The 20,430-nt window shown below is 33.5% G+C and overlaps 3 protein-coding genes across 3 annotated transcripts; 1 reads left to right on the forward strand and 2 right to left on the reverse strand.

The window, feature by feature from the left end:
• The first annotated feature begins 3,689 nt into the window (after positions 1-3,689).
• Positions 3,690-5,491, forward strand: LOC123886775 (F-box protein At1g60400-like). Its single transcript, XM_045936063.1, has 3 exons — positions 3,690-4,931; positions 5,029-5,226; positions 5,321-5,491. The coding sequence occupies exons 1-3, from the start codon at positions 3,690-3,692 to the stop codon at positions 5,489-5,491; spliced, it is 1,611 nt and encodes a 536-aa protein (XP_045792019.1).
• Positions 5,492-5,793: 302 nt separating this feature from the next.
• LOC123883162 lies at positions 5,794-10,966 on the reverse strand. The gene is made up of 6 exons (XM_045931893.1): positions 10,304-10,966; positions 9,902-9,954; positions 6,791-6,878; positions 6,612-6,710; positions 6,272-6,396; positions 5,794-6,028 (listed from the first exon to the last, which is right to left on the reverse strand). Exons 1-6 carry the CDS (start codon positions 10,820-10,822, stop codon positions 5,992-5,994), a joined length of 921 nt encoding a protein of 306 aa, XP_045787849.1. The 5' UTR covers positions 10,823-10,966; the 3' UTR covers positions 5,794-5,991.
• Positions 10,967-12,896: 1,930 nt separating this feature from the next.
• On the reverse strand, positions 12,897-18,916 carry LOC123883163 (beta-galactosidase 1-like). The gene is made up of 18 exons (XM_045931894.1): positions 18,247-18,916; positions 18,004-18,099; positions 17,613-17,725; positions 17,449-17,515; positions 17,246-17,338; positions 17,000-17,143; positions 16,318-16,406; positions 16,116-16,221; positions 15,933-16,020; positions 15,705-15,823; positions 15,443-15,607; positions 15,180-15,358; positions 14,975-15,084; positions 14,768-14,877; positions 14,387-14,608; positions 14,068-14,273; positions 13,640-13,976; positions 12,897-13,501 (listed from the first exon to the last, which is right to left on the reverse strand). Exons 1-18 carry the CDS (start codon positions 18,406-18,408, stop codon positions 13,391-13,393), a joined length of 2,517 nt encoding a protein of 838 aa, XP_045787850.1. The 5' UTR covers positions 18,409-18,916; the 3' UTR covers positions 12,897-13,390.
• Positions 18,917-20,430: the final 1,514 nt, after the last annotated feature.

Below are 20,430 nucleotides of genomic sequence, written 5' to 3' on the forward strand. Positions count from 1 at the left end.
TGAAGTATATATTATAAAAATCCATTTTTAATTAATTTTCGTCATACACCCCCTCGAAGCCCAACATAATAACAAATGGTTCATGTATATATAAAGCATACTTGTCAAACATACAATTTAATTTTAAGTTTTATCAATCATAATCAAAATATAAATAAAATTTCATACATTAATTACATATATATATATATATATATATATATATATATATATATATATATATATATATATATATATATATATATATATATATCGATTTTTCTTTACAATAAAAAAATGATCGAATCCAATATCTCATGCACACTATCCAAATTTTTTTCAACTAAACTAACCCTAATTGCTTTATATGATTTTTTGCTTTATGTAGCATGATTTTGTAAAATGGTTATGTGATGTTTTACTTAATAACAATGGTTTCAGTGTATAACATCTTGACACTAATGCCCATATGAAACCATTTAACTAAAATAATGGTTTCAGTGTATAACGCTATGAAACCATTTAACTAGACTAATGGTTTCAGTGTATAACATCTTGAAACCAAATAACAAGACTAATGGTTTTAGTGTATAACGCTATGAAACCATTTAACTAGAATAATGGTTTCAGTGTATAACAGTATGAAACCATTTAACTAAATAAATAGTTTCAGTGTATAACATCTTGAAACTAATTAAAAGGACTAATGGTTTTAATATATAACATCTTGGCACTAATGCTCATATAAAATCATTTAACTATAATAATGGTTTCAGTGTATAACAGTATCAAACCATTTAACTAGAAAAATGGTTTCAGTGTATAACATCTTGAAACCAATTAACAAGACTAATTGTTTCAGTGTATAACATCTTGACACTAATGCTCATATAAAACCATTTAACTATAATAATGGTTTTGGTGTATAACGCCATGAAACCATTTAACTAGACTAATGGTTTCAGTGTAAAACGGTATGAAACCATTTTTGCTGTGGAATGGTTTCAAAGAGTTGTTCTCCAAAAACATATTTAACCCTTAATAAAAATTGTGAAATAAATTTAAATTTTTAAGACGATATAAAACCGAAGAGAGTGAAGTATCCCCAACCGTTCCAAATAATTCAAAATACCCTAAATAAAATTTTGGGAAAATTTTATTAATATCTTATATTTATAAAAGCATATTTACCTCATTTAATTAACTAAAAATAGTTTCAGGTCTCAGAAAAATACCAAACTAGTCCCAAAATTCTCAGAAAATTATTTACTATTTTTATATAAAAATAATAAAAAAAATTGGAGTCTCCTTGGCACCGCACGCGCCCCCACGCGCCGCCAGTGAGAGTGGGCGTGGACGCGCGTCACTGTTCGTCATCTTCCTCACCCATTTTCTGCAGAAACGGGTCACAACGACCCGGTTCGTCGACCCGGTTCGTTCTCCCTCAATAATCAACGAAACTCGACGTTCTTTATACCGTTTTGATCGTTGTTCGATTTTATGAATCTTTCCGGTATTAGTTTTCGAAATCGGTGATCGAATCGCATGTAAAATATGGCCGAAATTGAGCAAGCAAAAATAGAAAGTTCTTCAGTTATGATTATTACATGTGTAAAATCATCTGATGACTGTGAATGACTTATACACCATACATAAGAAAAGGCTTATGCATATTAACTTTTGCATGAAAAATCCTATCTTTTAAATTGAAAAATCCTAATTGGATAAAGTCTTAAAAGTAATAATCCTACAAAATCTTTTAAAAAGATTTTTTTTTTGGTTAAACTAGTCATTTAAATCTAAATCCACTTTTAAGTTTTTTTTTTTTGTTAAACTAGTCATTTAAAATCTAAAATCTAAATCCTACAAAACCTCTAATTTTTTTTTGATCAAATCTTTTAAAATCGTGTGTATTTTACAAAAGTATTTTACAATATTATAATTGAATCAATTTTCTTAAGATTTTTTTTCCTAACGTTTTCTTAATATATTAAACCTAATTTTTTTTTAAAAAAGATAAATTGTTATTGTTTTTTTTTTTGAAGAATTTTTTGTTATTGTTATAAATAGAGGTTTTGTGAATGACATGTAGAATAAAATAAGAGTTGAAAAGGAGGAGAAAATTTGTGAAAGGTACGCAGCTCTATTTCTTTTATAAAATTTGTGTTATTTTGTGTTGTGTTCTTTGTCTATATGCATTTGTTAGAATGCGTATCCTTTTTCTCTCTTTGTTTATCATTATATTTTATTTCTCTTCAAGTATACTTTTTCCTGGTTGCTAATATTATGGTTTTAAATTACGATCGCGGATACGGTAATGATTGTGGTTGTTGCTATTGAGGTCATTATGGTTGTTATAACTGTGGCTTGCGACTGAAGTTGTTTTCAAGTTTCACAAATTATATAAGATGTCCCCCATTTTCGTCATCATTCCCTGTTTCGAGTAATATTCTTCTTTCATCTCCATCCCCGCGGATTTCCACAGATTTCGTGGTGATCCTTCAACCTTAAAAAAAATTTAAAATATTATTGTGAATCTTATGACAGTAATAAACGTCATATATAAACAAATGTATACACATAGCATGTAACAATATAATTAAAAATCTTAAATTTATATTAATAATGCTATTTTAATAAAATTTTCCGAGACGGAGTCCACCAAACGGGAGATAAAATATCGTCCCCATTCTCAAATCTCTTTTAGAAGAACTTTCTCCTTGATTCCCATCACCACGGAGAAAAAATTCTCATCTTTGAGTCCCCAAATAGAACAATTCCTCGGAAATTCCCCAAATAGAAATTCTTATGCATAGTGTATCAATTAGTGGTTGTTGTTTTTGCTTTATTTCATGCCAAATGCTAAATAGTGTTCCGGGGGCACTTGTTAAGGATTTAAATTTAGAAAGTTTTACTTGGAAATAGTGTAGTCAATACAACAAAAGTTTATATTTTGATGTTTTCCATGCACAACTTTGATGTTCCGGGGCACGGGTTAGCAAGACCCTTATTTCATATTTGATTTGATTATAATATTAATCTTCCACCGGTTCAGATTCTTGTTATAAAATCAAAATAAATTAAGTATCCGTTTATTTGTTTATTTTTTTAATTTAAATATTAGTATCCGTTTAAATTGCGGTAGTAATATTGCTGATGCGGTAGCCTCTGCGTCCGCATCGCACCGTAATTGGGGTTTGATCTTAATTCACATGTACGGCCGCATCGCAACCGCATCAGAAGCCGCATCAGATGTTTTTGGCGATGTTTGTTCAAATTTTCTCACAAAAAAATAAAATTTATGAACTTCAAATCTTAATTTGTGTCAAATCTAATAAAAAATCTTACTTTTAACAATCTTTCAACCGTTCATTTTAAGAGCATTCAAATTAGTGTTTGTGGAATAAACTAAGACCATACAACAGTAGATAAATAGTGTAGTTAAATAGTAGTTTCATATTATATAGCTTGTGAAATTTCAAAATGATTTCACACCGCAACAGCCACATTGCGCATTGTAGAAAACTGCAATGACCGCATTCACAACAACCGCAACCGTTACCGCATCGGCGACCGCAACTACAATTTAAAACCTTGGTTAATTAATAGCATAAAAATTTATTTTATTAAGGGCGAGATTCTTTGCAACACATGATTATGAATAATTTAACAGAGTCTGAAAGGTTGTTGTTGTTGCTTTCACATCAGAAATGGAAGAAGCAGAGGACAAATTGTCAAATCTACCAAAATTCATTCTTCACAACATACTATCAAGGCTACTATCGGAAGATGCTGCTAGGACAAGTGTTTTGTCAAAGACTTGGTTAGATACATGGTATACTTTTCCCTACTTATGTTTTTGCGAATCTGATTTCATAACAGAGATACAACCAACGGAAGATATACCTAGGAAGAGTAAGGACTTCATTGAATATGTAAAGAGCAGATTATTATGGTTTTGGGACCGAAGGTTGGCCATCAAAGAATTTTACTTTGCAATAAGAGATCTTCGCTGCATGCCAAATGATCTTGATCTTTGCTTGAAGTTGGTCGGTGAAAGTGGTGTTGAAATTTTAAGTATTTGTTTGCCTAAATATAGTTCCATGATCAGCCAAGATGAGAAAGGTGGTCGGGGCGAATGTTATTATGTCCTACCGAAGGGTGTAATTGAAATAAAATCACTTACCAAGTTGATGTTTAAAGGGGGTATTAGAGTCGATCAAGCATTCATGAATCATTCAATTAAGTCGTTTTTTTCGTTGAGAGAATTACATTTGTTGGAAGTCGTTTTGAAAGATGAACAAGCAATCGAGTGCCTCATTTCTTGTTGTCCTTTGATTGAAGTTATAACTTTGATGCTTTTAAGTGGCAGTATGAAGTCTTTGAGCATTCATGGTCTAAAAAAGCTCAACACGGTTTATGTTGATGGAATAAAAGAGGTTTATATCGATGAATCTAATTCGAGTCTTAAGAGTTTATATTATTGCCATGATTATTTGAGCATTCCAATATTTAAGATTGACTTTATTCAGTGCTGCAAATATTTGAAAGAGTTACTCTTGTCTTTGTATGATACTACTATCATCACAGAAAAATGGTTTCTTGAAATATTACCAAAATTTCCATTTCTTGAGACGTTGGAGATATGGAATTGCATACTGTCTGAGACGATTAATATTTCAAGTGTTCAACTTAAATATTTAAGTGTATCAGATTGCTCTAATTTGAAGGTGGTCAACATTGATGCTCCAAATCTATTGACATGTAACTTAAAAGGTTTTATTGGCTCAAAACCTATTATATCTTTTTTAAACAATATTTCTACTCAACTACAACTCCGTCTTAGTATCTCGATTTATGATTTTGATATTTTTTACGTGAGGGAACTTCTCCAAAATATCAAACCCCAAAATGTTTTTATATCACTATCTCTATCCATCTCTTGTTCTGAGGTGAGTATTAATTAACTACTTTGTTTAGTTCATTCATTCAATTTCTATCACTATATATATATTTACTTAATTTGTGTGTATTAAATTTGCCCTGTAGGGTGCACCAAGACCGGTGTTCTTGGATATTCCATCCCCTCCACCAAGTATCAAGCATTTGGACTTAGACATTGAGATTCATTCAGAAATAAATGAAACTTTGTATTCAGATATTGCAGATTTTTTACTTTTGTGTTTCGTACCTGAATATATATCTTGGAATAATATATATAACTTGGAAACCAAACAATTCGTTGAGGTACGTATGTCATCTTTTCTCACATCCCTTTAATATGAATTGTAAGAGACTAAGTCTCATTTCTAACTTTTTTTTTAATTGTCTAAAACTACAGTTTTTTTTTGAAACGCTAAGGAGAAAAAAAGATGTTACTAAATGTTGCTGGCGTGACTTGAAAGAAGCCAAAGTTGAAGTCACTAGATTTATAATAGATGATGGGACCATGTTAAAATCGTTGCCAAATTATTCGACTCGAGGAAATATTATCTTTATGAAAGATATGTAATGAAGTTGTGATCTAGGGTCTTTTAGAATATCATATATCACATTCAATTTTGTTGATCAGTAGAATCTATTACTTGTATTTGTATGTGAACGCTAAAGGCCAATTTAGATAATTGGTCCTTTAACTTATTTATTGATTTCATATTGGTCCGTTAACTTTATTTAGATACGTTAGATTTTCAATAAATCTAAAAATCAAACTTCCTCTTATATTAAGGATCGGAGGAAGTATATTTTTTAAAAGTTGACCAAATTCAACCCACGACACACCTAAGTCATAGTGTTTATGTGTGTGTGTATATATCACTAAATGTCTCTTCCATTCAAAATTTCTAAAAGAAACTCAAAATATGTATATCTATATTCCATATAACCAACAAAAATAGGACTGGAAAAGAATCAAGAAGGGCATGCTGTGAGAAATACAAAATAGATAAATTGCATTTGGATTTACAATATAAACTAACTCTAGTTTAAGTTATCTAAACTAGCAAATGTCATTTAGCTTGAGCATAGTCTTGATTTCCCATTTCTTTGCCTGTGAAAATACAGAAAATGGTTATTGACAATATTAATCAGTAGCCAACCTTCTCCCAACGAAAAGAGAGAAAATGTTCCTATGAAATTCTATTATAGATAACGATGCGATGTATAATGCATTAGATTAGATACATCAGGATAAGTGGACTTTTGCTTATAATAGTGACCAGAGGGAGTATTTTTTATTCCTTAATAAGGGAACTCATTAACAATTGAAAACAAGAAACGAAAATCAACTGACCAAAATGTATCCTTCTTTTCTTGTGCTAATAATTCTTCAAAAGAAATGTCACAAACTTCATCATCTCTTAACTCTCCCATCTTACATGATTTTTCCTTTTCCATGGAAACTCCAAGTTCAAGCATCTTTATAGACAAAGGAATGTGTAATTGCTAATTAGTATATCAGTAGCAAAATGTTAGTTAATATACACAAAATCTATAATGAACAGAATTAAGTAGCATACAAAAAAAATTTAGTATAAGAATAAAAAACCTGTAAAAAAATTACAATTAGGCTCCATAAGGCATAAGCCACAAACAAAATGTCACGTTGATGATATGCAGAGCTTGTGATGTACCTTGTTGTATGCTGGTGAGAGTTTAAGCTGTTGTTGAAGCCAATTATAAACAAAAGCATCCTCTTCTAATTGTTTTTGCTCTAATTCAAGCTTGTATATCTGAAATGTGGGAAAAAAAACTATCACTCAAAGTTTCCCTGGAGATGAGACATGTTGCTATACCAAATATTCAAACCAACCTGTTGTCGAAGTCGGTCGAAAGAAGATCTGTCTGCCTTGCATAGTAAAGCATTTGTTATCACAAACTTGCGTTGTGTCGCATCAGCCCTATTACAATAAGACAATCATAATAACATTAACAAAGGACATAAAACATTTTCAACTTGAGAAGAGTAGTTCAGAATTCAAGTCTCATTAAATAGAATAACTTCTTTTGATTGATTTGATAATCATATAAAGCGGAAGAAATTTTAGCCATTTGTATTAAGCTCAAGCTTCCATCTTGCATACACGCTCCTCACACCTAACGGGAACGCTAATTCATAATTGTTAGGGCCTATTTAGATCGACTTATTTGAGCTTATCTACTTGCATAAGCACTTTTGAGACTTTTTTTGGAGAACTTATGAAAACAACTTATGACATGTTCGTAAGTTGTTTTCAACTTATTTTCATATTGTTTCTGTAAAGAGTAGTGTATTCTGCCATTTGTGAGCTCAATGAGTGTAACAATGGTGGAAGATGCTTCTGCGTTAGGCACAAGTAGTGCCTAACTTAGCAGAGAAAGAATGAGCGCGCGCAGAGCTTGAAGGGAAGAGAAGAAAATTTTATTACACTAACTGAATCATTCAATACACTAACTATGGATAATGGATCTGTTTATATACAAGTATGTAAGGCCTATAACTGACCCTAAGAGGTTGTAACTACCTCTAACAACCTGTAACAGCTATTAACTAACACTATTTGACAGTTGGCTTGTTGCACAAGTAACTGTCTTATTCCTTCAATTCTTCACTATCAACATGCCCCCTCAAGCTGGAATACATGTTAAATATTCCAAGCTTGGATGTAGAGATTTAGTGAATATGTCAGCAACTTGTTCCTTTGATGAAACTGGTAACAGGTGAACTATGTTGGCTTGAATTTTGTATCAAACTACATGACAGTCAATTTCAAGGTGTTTGGTTTTTTCATGAAACACAGAGTTAGCAGCAATGTGCATGGCTGATTTGTTATCAGAGTATAGGATAATGGGAGATTCATGATTAATGAGGAAATCCTTTAATAGATACAGTAGCCATTGACCTTCACATGTTGCTTGAGCTAAGGCTCTATACTCTGCTTCAGATGAAGACCTTGAGACAACTGATTGTTTCTTGCTTTTCCAGCTAACCAGTGAGGTGCCAATGAAAAAAAAAAGCCTGTGTTAGATCTTCTGGTGTCAGGACATGCTCCCCAGTCAGAGTCAGAATAACCTTTGAGGGTTAATGGTGATGAAGAACTGAAGAAAAGACCTTGGCCAGGGTGATTTTTCAAAAATTTGAGGACATGGAGACCTGCTAACATGTGAGTATCTGTAGGGGCATCGAGGAACTGGCTTAGTTTTCTGACTGAATAGGATATTTCTGGCCTTGAATGTGTCAAGTACAACAGTCTTCCAATTAATCATCTATAGGTAGTAGGGTCAGAAAGAGGGGACCAGAAGAATTGTGGAGTTGTAGTTGAGGTTGCATAGGTGTACGACATGGTTTAGTGGCTAGTAAACCAGTATCTTGCAGGACAATGATTGTGTGACTTTAACACACGAAAGGCAGGCTAACTTTCGCTGCCTTTCCGCCGTCGGATCAAATGGAGCATTTAGATGGAGCCATGTGACATTAATCTTACTGTTTTTTTAAAAAAGCAAACACAGTGTGAGATAAACTTCTCCGTAGAGATCTCAGCTCAGTTGTATCACTGTAACCTACTCACCTATCCTTGTTGCCGACGAGATGTTTGCAGTCACCGACGACAACCCACATCCGGCTCCGCCCTTTCGCCACGTCTCCGGCAACTGTGAATACGCGTTGGAATGAAGAGTTATAATCATGAGCCAAGTCCAAGCTCATCTTGTGCAGATCTGTTGGTGGAACTTCAACACAATTTAACTGTTGCTAATTGGCTATTGATGTTATTGTCAAGTTGTTGTTGCTGCTACAACCACCACAACAACCCCTTTTGTTGACATCTTGCATTCTCATGTTACTTTGCCTCCATTCCACGAGTTATTTACTTCTGGTTGTGGTGGACGGAGTCGAAAGCGGCGGTCGTCGGAGTAGAGAACGGTGGTACGGTCGTTACGATTAGCATGGATGGAGGTGGTGTAACTTTCCGTCTACTTATCTTTCTTTTTTCATTTCAATTTTTTATTAAATGAAGTAAATGCTACGTGGCTCCATCTGGTTTCTCCATTTGATCCGACGGCGAAAGTTAGCCCGCCTTTCGCGCGTTAAGTCAAGGGTGTATTTTCTTTGGCATAGTGAAATGCCAGTAGGGGATCTAGCAACTTCAAACCCAAGAAAATACTTGAGAGATCCTAAATCTTTGATGCTGAATTTCTGGTCAAGGAGAGTCTTCAAGTGAGTAATTTCTGTCATATATGTACCTCCCAACATTAAGTCATCAACATACACCAAGATGGCGGTGAAACCAGTGCATGTTTTCTTTGTGAGGAGAGAATAGTCAGCTTTGGATTGGCTATATCCTGAAGAAATTAATGTCTCGGTCAGTTTAGCATTCCATTGCCTACTTGCCTGTTTGAGCACATATAAGGATCTCTGTAACTTGCATACCATGTATTCTGCCATTTGTGAGCTCAATGAGTGTAACAATGGTGGAAGATGCTTGTGCGTTAGGCGCAAGTAGTGCCTAACTTAGCAGAGAAAGAATGAGCGCGCGCAGAGCTTGAAGGGAAGAAAAGAGAAGAAAATTTTATTATACTAACTGAATCATTACAATAACTATGGATAATGGATCTGTTTATATACAAATATGTAAGGCCTATAACTGACTCTAAGAGGTTGTAACTACCTCTAACAACCTGTAACAGCTTTTAACTAACACTATTTGACAGTTAGCTTGTTGCACAAGTAACTGTCTTATTCCTTCAATTCTTCACTATCAACAGTTTCCTAGTACGAAAACAGTTTAACTTTTGTTATAGAAATAGGTTATACACAAGCGCTTATAATGAAAAACCCTTAAGCTATCAGCTGCAAATTAAGTCGTTTATCCAAACAGGAAGATAATGTGCTCATCATAGCAACAATTAACAAAGACTATATGAAGTTGGTGATTTTAGAACATACTTGTGTTGTAGCTCACTCCTAGCATCAACCAAACTATTTGCAAACTGAACAACCTGCATTTCAAAATTAATTTTTTTTTATCATTTTGATTTAATTTATGTACAACATAAAGTTTTTTTACACCGTCAATCAATCATAACAGTCGGATCATAAAAATTGTTTGACTTTTAATCATATCAACTTCTACTAAAGCCACACATACAAATGAATGTAAATTTATTTTGCACTATCATCTAATAATAATAATCATGTATTCTACCAACTACATCCCACTTCTAAAGTCACACGGTGATTTGTTAGAGTGTAAATCTTTTTACACAGACTGTGTATCAAAATTAAATGCAAGTGAATTTGATTGATAGTGTAAATTAATAAGTATTAGACGCGGTGAAAGAGAGGAACCTGTGAAAGTGACAATTTTTTGGATTCATCATACTGCGGTTTCATCTTCTTCTGCATAGCACTACTTGAAGAAGTAAACGGGTCCAAACGAACGGATTCGGGTCGGGTATCCAAACCCAAAATTTCTCTATTCATCTCCACACTCTTGTCATCATCAATTTCATCCTCAGAATTCGTCGTCATCGTCATCATCTTATTCTTCTTGGTTTTCCTCGTATTTTTCTTCTTCAATTCAGCCTGACCCGACTCCATTGTCGGGTTCGGGTCATCTTCATCCGGAAATTGGGGTGGCGTATCGGAAACGAGAATTGGAGTTGGATCATCTTCGCTGGGTTGATGATGATGATGATGATGAAGTTGAGAATCAGACGGAGAGGGAATTGTCGGGTCGTGAGTTTCCGGGTTACGGTTGAAACCGGGTTTTGGGTTTATGGGAGAGAAAAGAATTATGAATATGAATATGATAATGATGAATGGAAGAATGAATGATAATGAGAAAATTGTTGGATCAAGCTTCATTTGTGTAATTTTGTATTCACTGAAATGAAAATCAGAATAAAAATGGAATACTATTAAGTGAGTAAAGTGAGTGAATAAAGTGTGGTGTTGATTTTCCACTTCCCAGATACCTAGCTAGATTAGATAGATTCATTTGTAACTAAATTTTTTTGTGTACAAATATTTTTTTTTGTCTAATAGTCTGGTGTTTTAAAATAGATAAGTGGCCCTCCTAATTGTAGTTGTGGTGATCGAATACTGATCATCTCTATCAAGTGTAACATTAATCACCAATTAACCGATAATTGTTAATGTTAGTTTACAACTTAACCGAAACTACATATAATGCATTGTTGGGGGTAAAACACAATATGAACCATCACATGATTGGTCCTGTTGGTTATTAATTAATTTTAGGCTTAAATATCACATCCCTTTATGTATGTACGCGCTTTCTTGGTTTTAGTTCCTGTATCATATTCTTTTTGGTTTTAGTCCTGTATATTAAATCTTGTTGATTTTTGTCCTTCCCATTTGCGTTTGTAACTAATTAATTGATTATTTTTGTAGCTACAAACGCACTCGTTTTTTAACGGGAGGGACGAAAATCAACAAGATTTAACATACAGCGACTAAAACCAAAAAAATATGATACAGGGACTAAACCAAAAAAACGTATACATAGGCGAATGTGATATTTAAACCTTAATTTTAGCATGAGTTGAGGAGGATTGTACAAGCTAATTAAGGGTGATTTAAGCAGTTGGTGCGTAGTCCACAAATCATAGTTTAACCATCCTGCAAATTGAGCCGTTAAACGCAACCAAAACCGCGCATGCATTACCATAACACGCTGCTCCGCCCTTGTTTAGGACCTAAATGAGAAGAATCCAATGTAAGATTATAGAACTAATAGTGATATATAAATGGTACAACTGCCTCAATCTAGAATCCACCCTTGTAATTTCATTTCTCTGATTTTCTGATCCTTCTCATTTACATTGGATTCATTAATGCTTCAATTGTTTGAAATTTGAATCTCTAAATGTTGTATTGCATACTTGCTTTATGGGATATTTGTTAAAATGTCTGGGCTCATCATGCCCGGTGGGAAAGCTCATCAGGCAAGTTTTTCTTGAAGGCTCAACAAAGTTTATGAGACATTTAAAAATGCTTTTGGCACAACTTTCACAAATTTAGTTAGTTTCTATGTGCATGCATATTTTAATTCTTTAGTATCAATCAATGTCTCTTAACCTGCAGAAAGCCGTCATCGCAGCCTAAAGAAGACCTCGAGTTTTTGGCTGAATTTAGGTCTCGATTTCCATTTCCAGCAAATATCTCTGATAAAGACGTAGAAGAATTTGTGGCTGAATGGGAGTCTCGGCATCAAACAAATATAGGAGATGATTATAAAAAAAACAAATATAGGATATGTTGAAAGTGGCAAGAAGAAGGGAAAAAAGAAGGGCAGTTCCTGAAGTACTTGTTCTAATTATAGGTTGGAATCATGTGAGTTATTAGTGAGTTATGCTATGCTTATCTTATGTTGTTTGTTGGCCACATAATTTTATGGCTCTATGGTGTAGAAAGACTATAATTTTATTGGTTAGGAGGTGTTATGTTTTTATTTTTGGTGTATTCTGTTGTTGGATTCTAGTTCTTGTGTAACAGAAAAGACTATGTTTTGCTAATATTTGTGTGCTTCGAGATTAGTTATTATGTTCTGATTTCTTATTCTACATCACGTTTTAAAGATGAGTATTGCTATGTGTCACCAGAGATTAACCTTGCGAACTCACCAATGTTTAAATAACTCCCAACCTCACTGGTGTTTCTTTTGTTTGAAATTCTATTGAGGTGGTAGACTTAGTAATGGAACTTGTTAGAGTCTTTGACTTAAACCTCAATGAAAAACATCTCACCATTTTAGAAATCTTCTGTTTCATCTCTGCAATTAACTGCAATTTTAACTATTACATGTATGTTCAATATTGTGTTCGCGTCTTGAAGCAAAATCAATGCATTTTTAATGAAACTATATTTAACTCGAAGCTTGTTGAAGACATTCTAATCGGAAAAACAAGAAAGAACAAAGAGTTAAAAGGATAATAACATAACATTTATTACAATGGAATGTTTCTTATAAGGAGAAAAAAGAAACTAAATAGCTCTCTCCCCATGAATCTACGAGGGAAAACAATTACAACAATAATAATTTTACAGGAAGCAAGAGACTTCCACACAATCAAAAACCAATTTGCAGCACATGGACTCAATTGGCATCGTCTCAATGTGCATCATCAACCAACTTCACCTTCCTTCGCCTTTGTATAACAAGTCGAAACACCAATATATATACACACGCATAATAACCACAATCATCACAGTAATTTACTATAGGCTTTTTTAACCAGATGGTGTGTTGTGTTTATCTGCAACTTCACCTTGGTAATGCCAAATTCAATGCTGGTGGTGATCTTAGAAGTATAGGCTTTAATAGAACCAAAAAACATGTATCGGATTACCAAATGAAGAAAAATATATTATATGATCTTTGTTCCGTTTATTTTCTAAGGTTGAAAATGATCAGGTGCAAATGGCTTCTACTGCGAGTTTCTTCATGACATTTGGACATGGATCACCTCCGAAAATTTCAGGTGAAACTGTCACGGTGCACGTACTTTGACCAACACAATTCTGCAACAATAAAGAATGTGTTAGAACTTAGAATAGCAACTCGGTTTTTCATGAGTCAAATCTGTGTTTGGTTATAGAATCCTACTCTCTATAAAAAAGAAACCATCCTAGAAAATATCGAACAAAAAGTAACAATACCTTTTGAAAGGCATCATATGACTTGTGAGCATGACAACTTCCTTCGCGGTAGTTTCCACATGATCCTACTGGTGTACCAAAGCTAGCAAATTTGATCGATGATATTTTCTGTCCAGGACCACATGACAAATGTGCTTTCGGACTCACTGGTACCTTAACTTTACCAGAAGCTTGCATTTGATAGCTAACAAGATTTGGTTGCCACTCATAAATATCAGCACACACGCTATTGATATCCCTTCTAACTAAAACCACGCCATTTGGATCCCCACCCAATTCCTCAAACATAACCAACAAATTCCCTGTTGGTTTCAGCCAGGAATGAGGAACATGATACCTGAAATTATTAGCCAGCGATTAGTTCGTCTGGTTTTCTCATTGGTATTGAACAAAACTATTAGACCAGCTACATAAAATATATTTCATACCATCGTTGAGAAGCCTCGCCACAGTTAGTTCCACATTTTTTCTCATTATAAGTTCCTGCATAATTGCAATAATCACAAGAACCAGATGCTTTATAAGCAGGCCAGTATCGTCCAAGATGCTGTCCGTTTAACCAAACTTGACCTTTTCCCATGCTGTTCATGTCTAAAGCCAACGGTGCAACTCCAGCAGGTGCGTCAAAAGTAGTCTGTAATAGCATATAATGTAGTAACATTTATCAGACTAATAATTAATTGAAGATTACTATATTAAGAAGAATGGATTAATATAGCAAAACATAAACATAATTATGATACTCACTTTGAACCAAGTCAATGGCTGCTTTCGAGAAACTAAATATCCTTGAAGCCAATCAACGGAGGAACTTCCACTGAGAGAATGGAGACTCAAAGCTTCGCCTTTAAGACCAACCTTGTATGACCACTTCTGCCATGTTAAGTCCCTTCTCCCCTCATTGAGTCCGTTCAACGTGATTGGACCGAGAACACCAGCGTTCCATGTTTCAAAATGTGGACCAACATTCTGTATATTTATAAACGCACCCAATGAATAACAAAACATAGTCATGACATCAACTACCGTTCATGTTTCTGAAAAATCAGTTGGTTTTGATGTGCAGAGATAATATATTTAGATATGTGCATGCGCACGCAGACAGAAATGGAAAGGGAGAAAACGAACCGGAAGCCCAACTGCAACACTCAGAAGGGAGATTTTGTTAACGCCAGCTCTAAGCTTCACACTTTCACTAAAAGTTAGTTTGGGGAAATCCACGCTTCCATATACAGTTCCTGATCAAAAGAGGATAGATAATAGGCTCAATGTATTGAAGATGAAGTTGAATGGAAGCATTGATTAATATATCATGTCTTGAGAATTGATACTGACCTGAGAGCTGACCGTTGATAAAAACATGCAAAGCATGGCCAGCAGATAATACTGTAAGAACAGGACCCTTTCCGTTCCTAAAAAATCCTTCATTGGAATTGATCACAACACTAGAAACGAGAAAAGGAACTAGATAAGTATTCGACATGGAGAAACCAAATGAACAAATATATATACCGACAATGCAGAATTATATGCGACTCACTCTGTAGAGTACCACAAATAGTCAGATAAATCTCTTGTTGCATTTATCTGTTCCAACAAACCAGTCACAGTGAATGAACTATCATCAGTAGTTGTTGTCTCTTCATTAAATGCTTTCCAAGAGAGTCCTCCGTGAATAGGAACAGGGCTCATCTTCATCGTCGCGCTCTGCGAACCAACCTATATAAAGATTTCAAATCATCATTGTTGTTGAATATGCTACTTGGTCATTGGAAATAAAAGTTTGTTCAATTTTGTCCTCACCCTTGCAGTGTTATAAACAGTGTGTTTGCAGTTAGGAAGAATGCTAACAGACCAAGGAGGTAAGTTGTAATGCTGATTCCCGAACGACACTGTTGCATAAGATCGTGGGTTGTAGTTTGCAAGAAATGCAGCACAAGCTCCGGATTTCGATTTAAAAACATGAGCCTGTACATCAATGATGAAACATAAACATTTCTTCCAATTATTTCAAAGAACATTAGATAGGATTCAAAAATCTCAGACAACTTGATTTGAGATGTACCTCTTGATAGTTTCCTAGACGAGTTACAGTAGGATCTGCAGAAACTAAAGCAGGCTCGCAGAGTTTTATTGCTCTGTGTAAATCCCTCAAATGACCCCACTTTGGCTGCCTCAGAAGCCCTGCATAGAGAAAACAATAATATAACTCATCTTTGAACTTCATGCGTAACCAAATTCTATAAAAAAAACTATAAAACTGCGACTTAATATCAGTAGATATAGATCATACCGTATTCATCGAGAGGTGCATCATAATCGTAGCTTGTAGCAATAAAGGGACCACCGGCAGTTCTTCCAAAATTTGTTCCACCATGATACTAAAAAGAACAAAACAAAGAGGCTTAGTTGAATTTAAAAAAAAGGGCGAAAATCCACACATCAACAAACTGAAATCAACTAATATTTAAGTTACCATGTAATAATTGATAAAGGATCCTCCTTTCTGTATAAACCTTGCAATTGAAAATGCCAAGTCTTCAGCAGGTCTATGAGGAACCGTTCCTCCAAAGCCGGTAAACCTACAAGGTTAAAAAAGGAATAAAGCAATGTTTTAATATTTTCCTTAAGAAAGCTAAGTAACAAGGCACAAAATGTGAGCTACAAATTTATTATACCAGCCAGTCCAAGCTTCTGTCCACATCTTTGGTTTGTATGCTTTGTTTGGAGAGAAATAATCACAATAGAAACCATTGCAAGTATTAATCTGCAAAATTTTGCACTAGAATTAGATGCTGGAAATGACCGCGAATCAAAGTTAACACAACATTATCAGGAAAAATTGGATTTACATGCAAAAAGACAATATTTCTTCAACATATATAACTACATTTCTCTCTCCGTTGCTAAAAAGTTGGAAATTGACTAGTGTCAAATTTTGAATTTCAACCACATGTAGTGAAAAATCGAACGGACTAAACAAACGAAAATGTCAACCATGCAGTGAGTGTATTGAAGTTCCTTTCATTGAAATCGAACAGTCCAAATTTAAAGTTTGGTAAATAAATAAAATAAAATAAAAAGCACAAGCCATTGATCAAATTCAAATGACTGAGATCTTTCTGCGGTCTCTATTTGATTGGAGGGAATCCATTTCCTATCCCCACGAAGGACAAAGAGTTATAAAGATTAAGAATAATCTTAGTTTTTCGCCCTCCCTTTCCCTTTCTATCTCTCTTTTACTTTCTTATCAAATCATTTTTCTTTTCTCATCCCTTTCTATCATTTTCTTACTTACATTTCTCACAAACAACATATACAATCTACAACTTAAAAAGATTACAAATCAGGTTAACTTACGACAGGATCAGGAGCATCATCTTGTTTGCACATGACCCACGGAACACCGGTACCTAGTCCTACAGCCATATGAGCTGCCCATTGAGTATAGGCTTTTCCAGGAGCTCCAAGTTCATACTCCATAGGTCCATATTCATTTTCAATCTGTGCAAAAACAATGGTAGGTACCAAAAGACAATAACTTCATTACAATGAGTATATAACAAGATTGACATTTTTAAAATAAAAAATGGTTATTTAATTTACCTGAGATAGAATTATTGGACCACCCTGAGACTCATACAACCTTTCAGCTTTCATTATATTCACAATCTTTGTAGTAAATCTTTGCATTTGAAACTTCACCAAACATAAACATTAAAAAAGTCAAAAAACAAGTTACTAGAAAGGTAAAGTAATAACATCAAATAGTTATATTCTTAAAGATATTACAATAACTGTTATCTCACCTTAAATGGTCCATTGTCTGTTCTGAAGCTGATACCTGGAACATACTTCAGCCAAACAGGAAAACCTCTAAAAAAATTAACCAAGTAAAATTGTTAATAAATTTCAAGTAACTATGATTTTTGTTTAAGTAAAAAACGTAATTAATATTAAACTCTTTCATTACCCAAAGTTCCATTCAGCACAAGCATATGGACCAATTCTTAGATGAACATATAGTCCTGCTTGCTGCACTAGCTTTATGAACTTCACCAAATCATAGTTCCCCTCAAAATAATACTTCAATAATCAAAATCAGAAAAAACACAAAATAATTAGTTCAAATTACACTACAACCAAAACTAGCATAACAAACACCTATGAAGCACAGACACTCCTCAGACTAGGTGCGTCCCAGTGTCAGACACATGTCAGTGTCCAACACTGACACCACACTGATACATATGATTAGGTTGAATTCAGTCATTTTCTTAAATTATTATTGGAGTGTGGTGTCAGGTGTCTGTGTCCATGCTTGATAGACAAACATTGTTAAATTAAATGTTAATGTTAATTACTTTGCCAGGTGAAGGTTCATGTCCATTCCAGAAAACATAAGTTTGAATCACATCTAAACCTCCTTCTTTAGCCTTTTGGATAAGATCTGGCCACATCTGAAAAACAAAAACAACCTCAAATTTAGTAATAATCCAAACAAACAAAAAAATTCAATTTTTCTTCATAAAGATTAAAACTTGAAAATACCCAAATGATAAAAATGAAAAACAAAAACAACCCATAAACACATTTCATGAAAATACCTCAGGGGTACTTCTGGGATAATGAATAGACCCAGAAAGTAATATTCTTCTTTGTCCATTAATGGTGATAGCTTTATAATCATATGATACAGAAGCTTCACTATAATCAATCAGTGAAGTTGCAAGTATCACCAATAGCAACACATTTAGCTTGAAGCCCATATGATAATAATAAAAAATGTTCTCTTTACTTTGTGGGGTTTCAACTTTGAACACTTTATTCTATGCTTTCTATGCTTCAATGTATAGATATAGAGTGAGAAATCATAAATATTGTAGCTTTCTTTGTTCAACTTTTGTTCTGTGGTTCAACTCTGGTTCTTTGCTTTTTGCAGAATGATGATTGAAAAGTGTGAAAGGAAGAAAAAAAGAGAAGTTGAAATGAAACTTTGAGAGAGGAGAGAGAGTGTGTTTGTTTTTGTCCCTTTTGGGAATTAAGGAAAATATTGTGTGAAAGTTTGTTATCTTTTGTTGTTGTTGGTGTTGTTGTAAAATGAATGTGGTTTGCAGCTGCATTTATAAACATTCAAAAATGTGAAGAGTGGAGGGTGTAAATGTAAGGTAGACGGACCAAACTTTTTTCAAAGGATTTTGGGACCTACACTTTGTTTTTTTTTTCCATCCAATGAAATTCTCTTTTTTTCTTTCTTTCATAATTTGTTTAGTTATAAGAAGGAATAATTTCTTTGGATAACCATTAATTAAGAAGTGTAGAAAAGATATATCATTTTATGATATTTTTAATTTAATTGTTAATATAAATATTAAATTTATTAAAATATATATGGTGTAAAATTCATTTTGGTCCTCACAATTTTTTTACGGCTCAATCTTAAAGAGAATTTTATCGTTTATACCCTTTAAAGAATTAATTTATACAGTTGCGCATGGAGATATCAAATTCATACCAAAATTTTATTTATTTTTTGGGCTTTGTTCCATAAAATTAAGCTACATAAGATAGCTTAGCTTATAAGATAGTTTTTACCGATAGCTAAAAAGTTAGTAAAATAAAATTAAAATGTTTGATAAATTTAGTTGTTGTAAGTACAAATGACATATATGTATTATTTTATGTGAGTGGGTAGTTGTTTTTGTGAGTGGGTAGTTTTTTATTAAAAAATAAATAAAAATAAAAGATTAAGGTTAAAATTGGAATGAAAGGTAAAAAACTATAAGCTTAAATACCGCTCGAAATAGCATCTGAGAAAAGAAAAACTTTAAGCTAGTGAAAAAAACTTACCAAAGACCTTTAATTTTATGAAACAAAAGTCACTAGATTTGATCATAATAGTGGGTGAATTGGGTATTATGAATGAAATCTTAGATTCGATCTTATGCTCTATCGTAGTATTTTGTGTCGGAGATTACCACCGTTTACCGGTGATTAATCTCCAACCAAAAATATTGAAGACACAAAATACTTTGTCATTCTTCAGCCGTAAATTAGTACTCCTTCCGTCCCAAAATATAAGAGAAAATTGGTCAAAGAAAGTTGATGTATTTGGTTAAAAATATGGACTAAATACATCAACTTTCTTTGACCAATTTTTCCTTATATTTTGGGACGGACGGAGTATTTCATAAGTAGAGTTACAGATATATTTTTTTTTTGTTTACAGAGTTACAGATATATTTGGTTAAGCTATGTTTGGTTTGATTGCTGAAAACGCGTTTTTCGTGATATTTTAAAGCGAAACGATCAGCGACAGAGGCTTCATTCCCATTCTACTTGCATGCTTTTGCTTCCCATCATATATAAGATAAATAAAAATCAAAAATTAAACTTTTGGGTATATGCATAAGAACCTAATTGGCATTGCTTGAAAAAAATGTTAATGCCTAAAAATGTTGATTGGGTTTTATTGGAGAATAAACAACAACATAGCATTATCATGTCTGCATAAATCAAGGAAACGGATATGCTATCAAAACTGATATTCTGATATCATTCTAGATATTTCCTATTAGTTGTATTATTTCCTTTATTAACGCACCAGCTGTCAATAGTTATGCTTAGGCTAATATTTAGGCTTAATTTGTTTGCATCTTCTTCTTTTATATAGTTCTCAGGCACTATATATGTTTCGATGTAAATCATTTGTAATTACTTAAGGAAAATACAAATCCTTTTTCAATATGGCATCAGAGCAAATCGATCCTGGAAAGTCCAAATCGGAGAAG

The sequence above is a fragment of the Trifolium pratense genome, linkage group LG5 (genome assembly GCF_020283565.1).
Source record: "Trifolium pratense cultivar HEN17-A07 linkage group LG5, ARS_RC_1.1, whole genome shotgun sequence".
Classification (NCBI taxonomy): Eukaryota; Viridiplantae; Streptophyta; class Magnoliopsida; order Fabales; family Fabaceae; genus Trifolium; species Trifolium pratense.

Coding starts and splice junctions, on each gene's coding strand:
- LOC123886775 (XM_045936063.1), top strand. CDS start 3,690: ATGGAAGAAGCAGAGGACAAATTGTCAAATCTACCAAAATTCATTCTT. Junction 4,932..5,028: donor TATCCATCTCTTGTTCTGAG/GTGAGTATTAAT, acceptor TTTGCCCTGTAG/GGTGCACCAAGACCGGTGTT. Junction 5,227..5,320: donor AAACCAAACAATTCGTTGAG/GTACGTATGTCA, acceptor CTAAAACTACAG/TTTTTTTTTGAAACGCTAAG.
- LOC123883162 (XM_045931893.1), bottom strand. CDS start 10,822: ATGAAGCTTGATCCAACAATTTTCTCATTATCATTCATTCTTCCATTC. Junction 6,879..9,901: donor AGGAGTGAGCTACAACACAA/GTATGTTCTAAA, acceptor TTATTGTAATAG/GGCTGATGCGACACAACGCA. Junction 6,029..6,271: donor GAAAAGAAGGATACATTTTG/GTCAGTTGATTT, acceptor GTATTTTCACAG/GCAAAGAAATGGGAAATCAA.
- LOC123883163 (XM_045931894.1), bottom strand. CDS start 18,408: ATGGGCTTCAAGCTAAATGTGTTGCTATTGGTGATACTTGCAACTTCA. Junction 18,100..18,246: donor ATCCCAGAAGTACCCCTGAG/GTATTTTCATGA, acceptor TTTGTTTTTCAG/ATGTGGCCAGATCTTATCCA. Junction 14,609..14,767: donor GTGTTGCAGTTGGGCTTCCG/GTTCGTTTTCTC, acceptor ATAAATATACAG/AATGTTGGTCCACATTTTGA.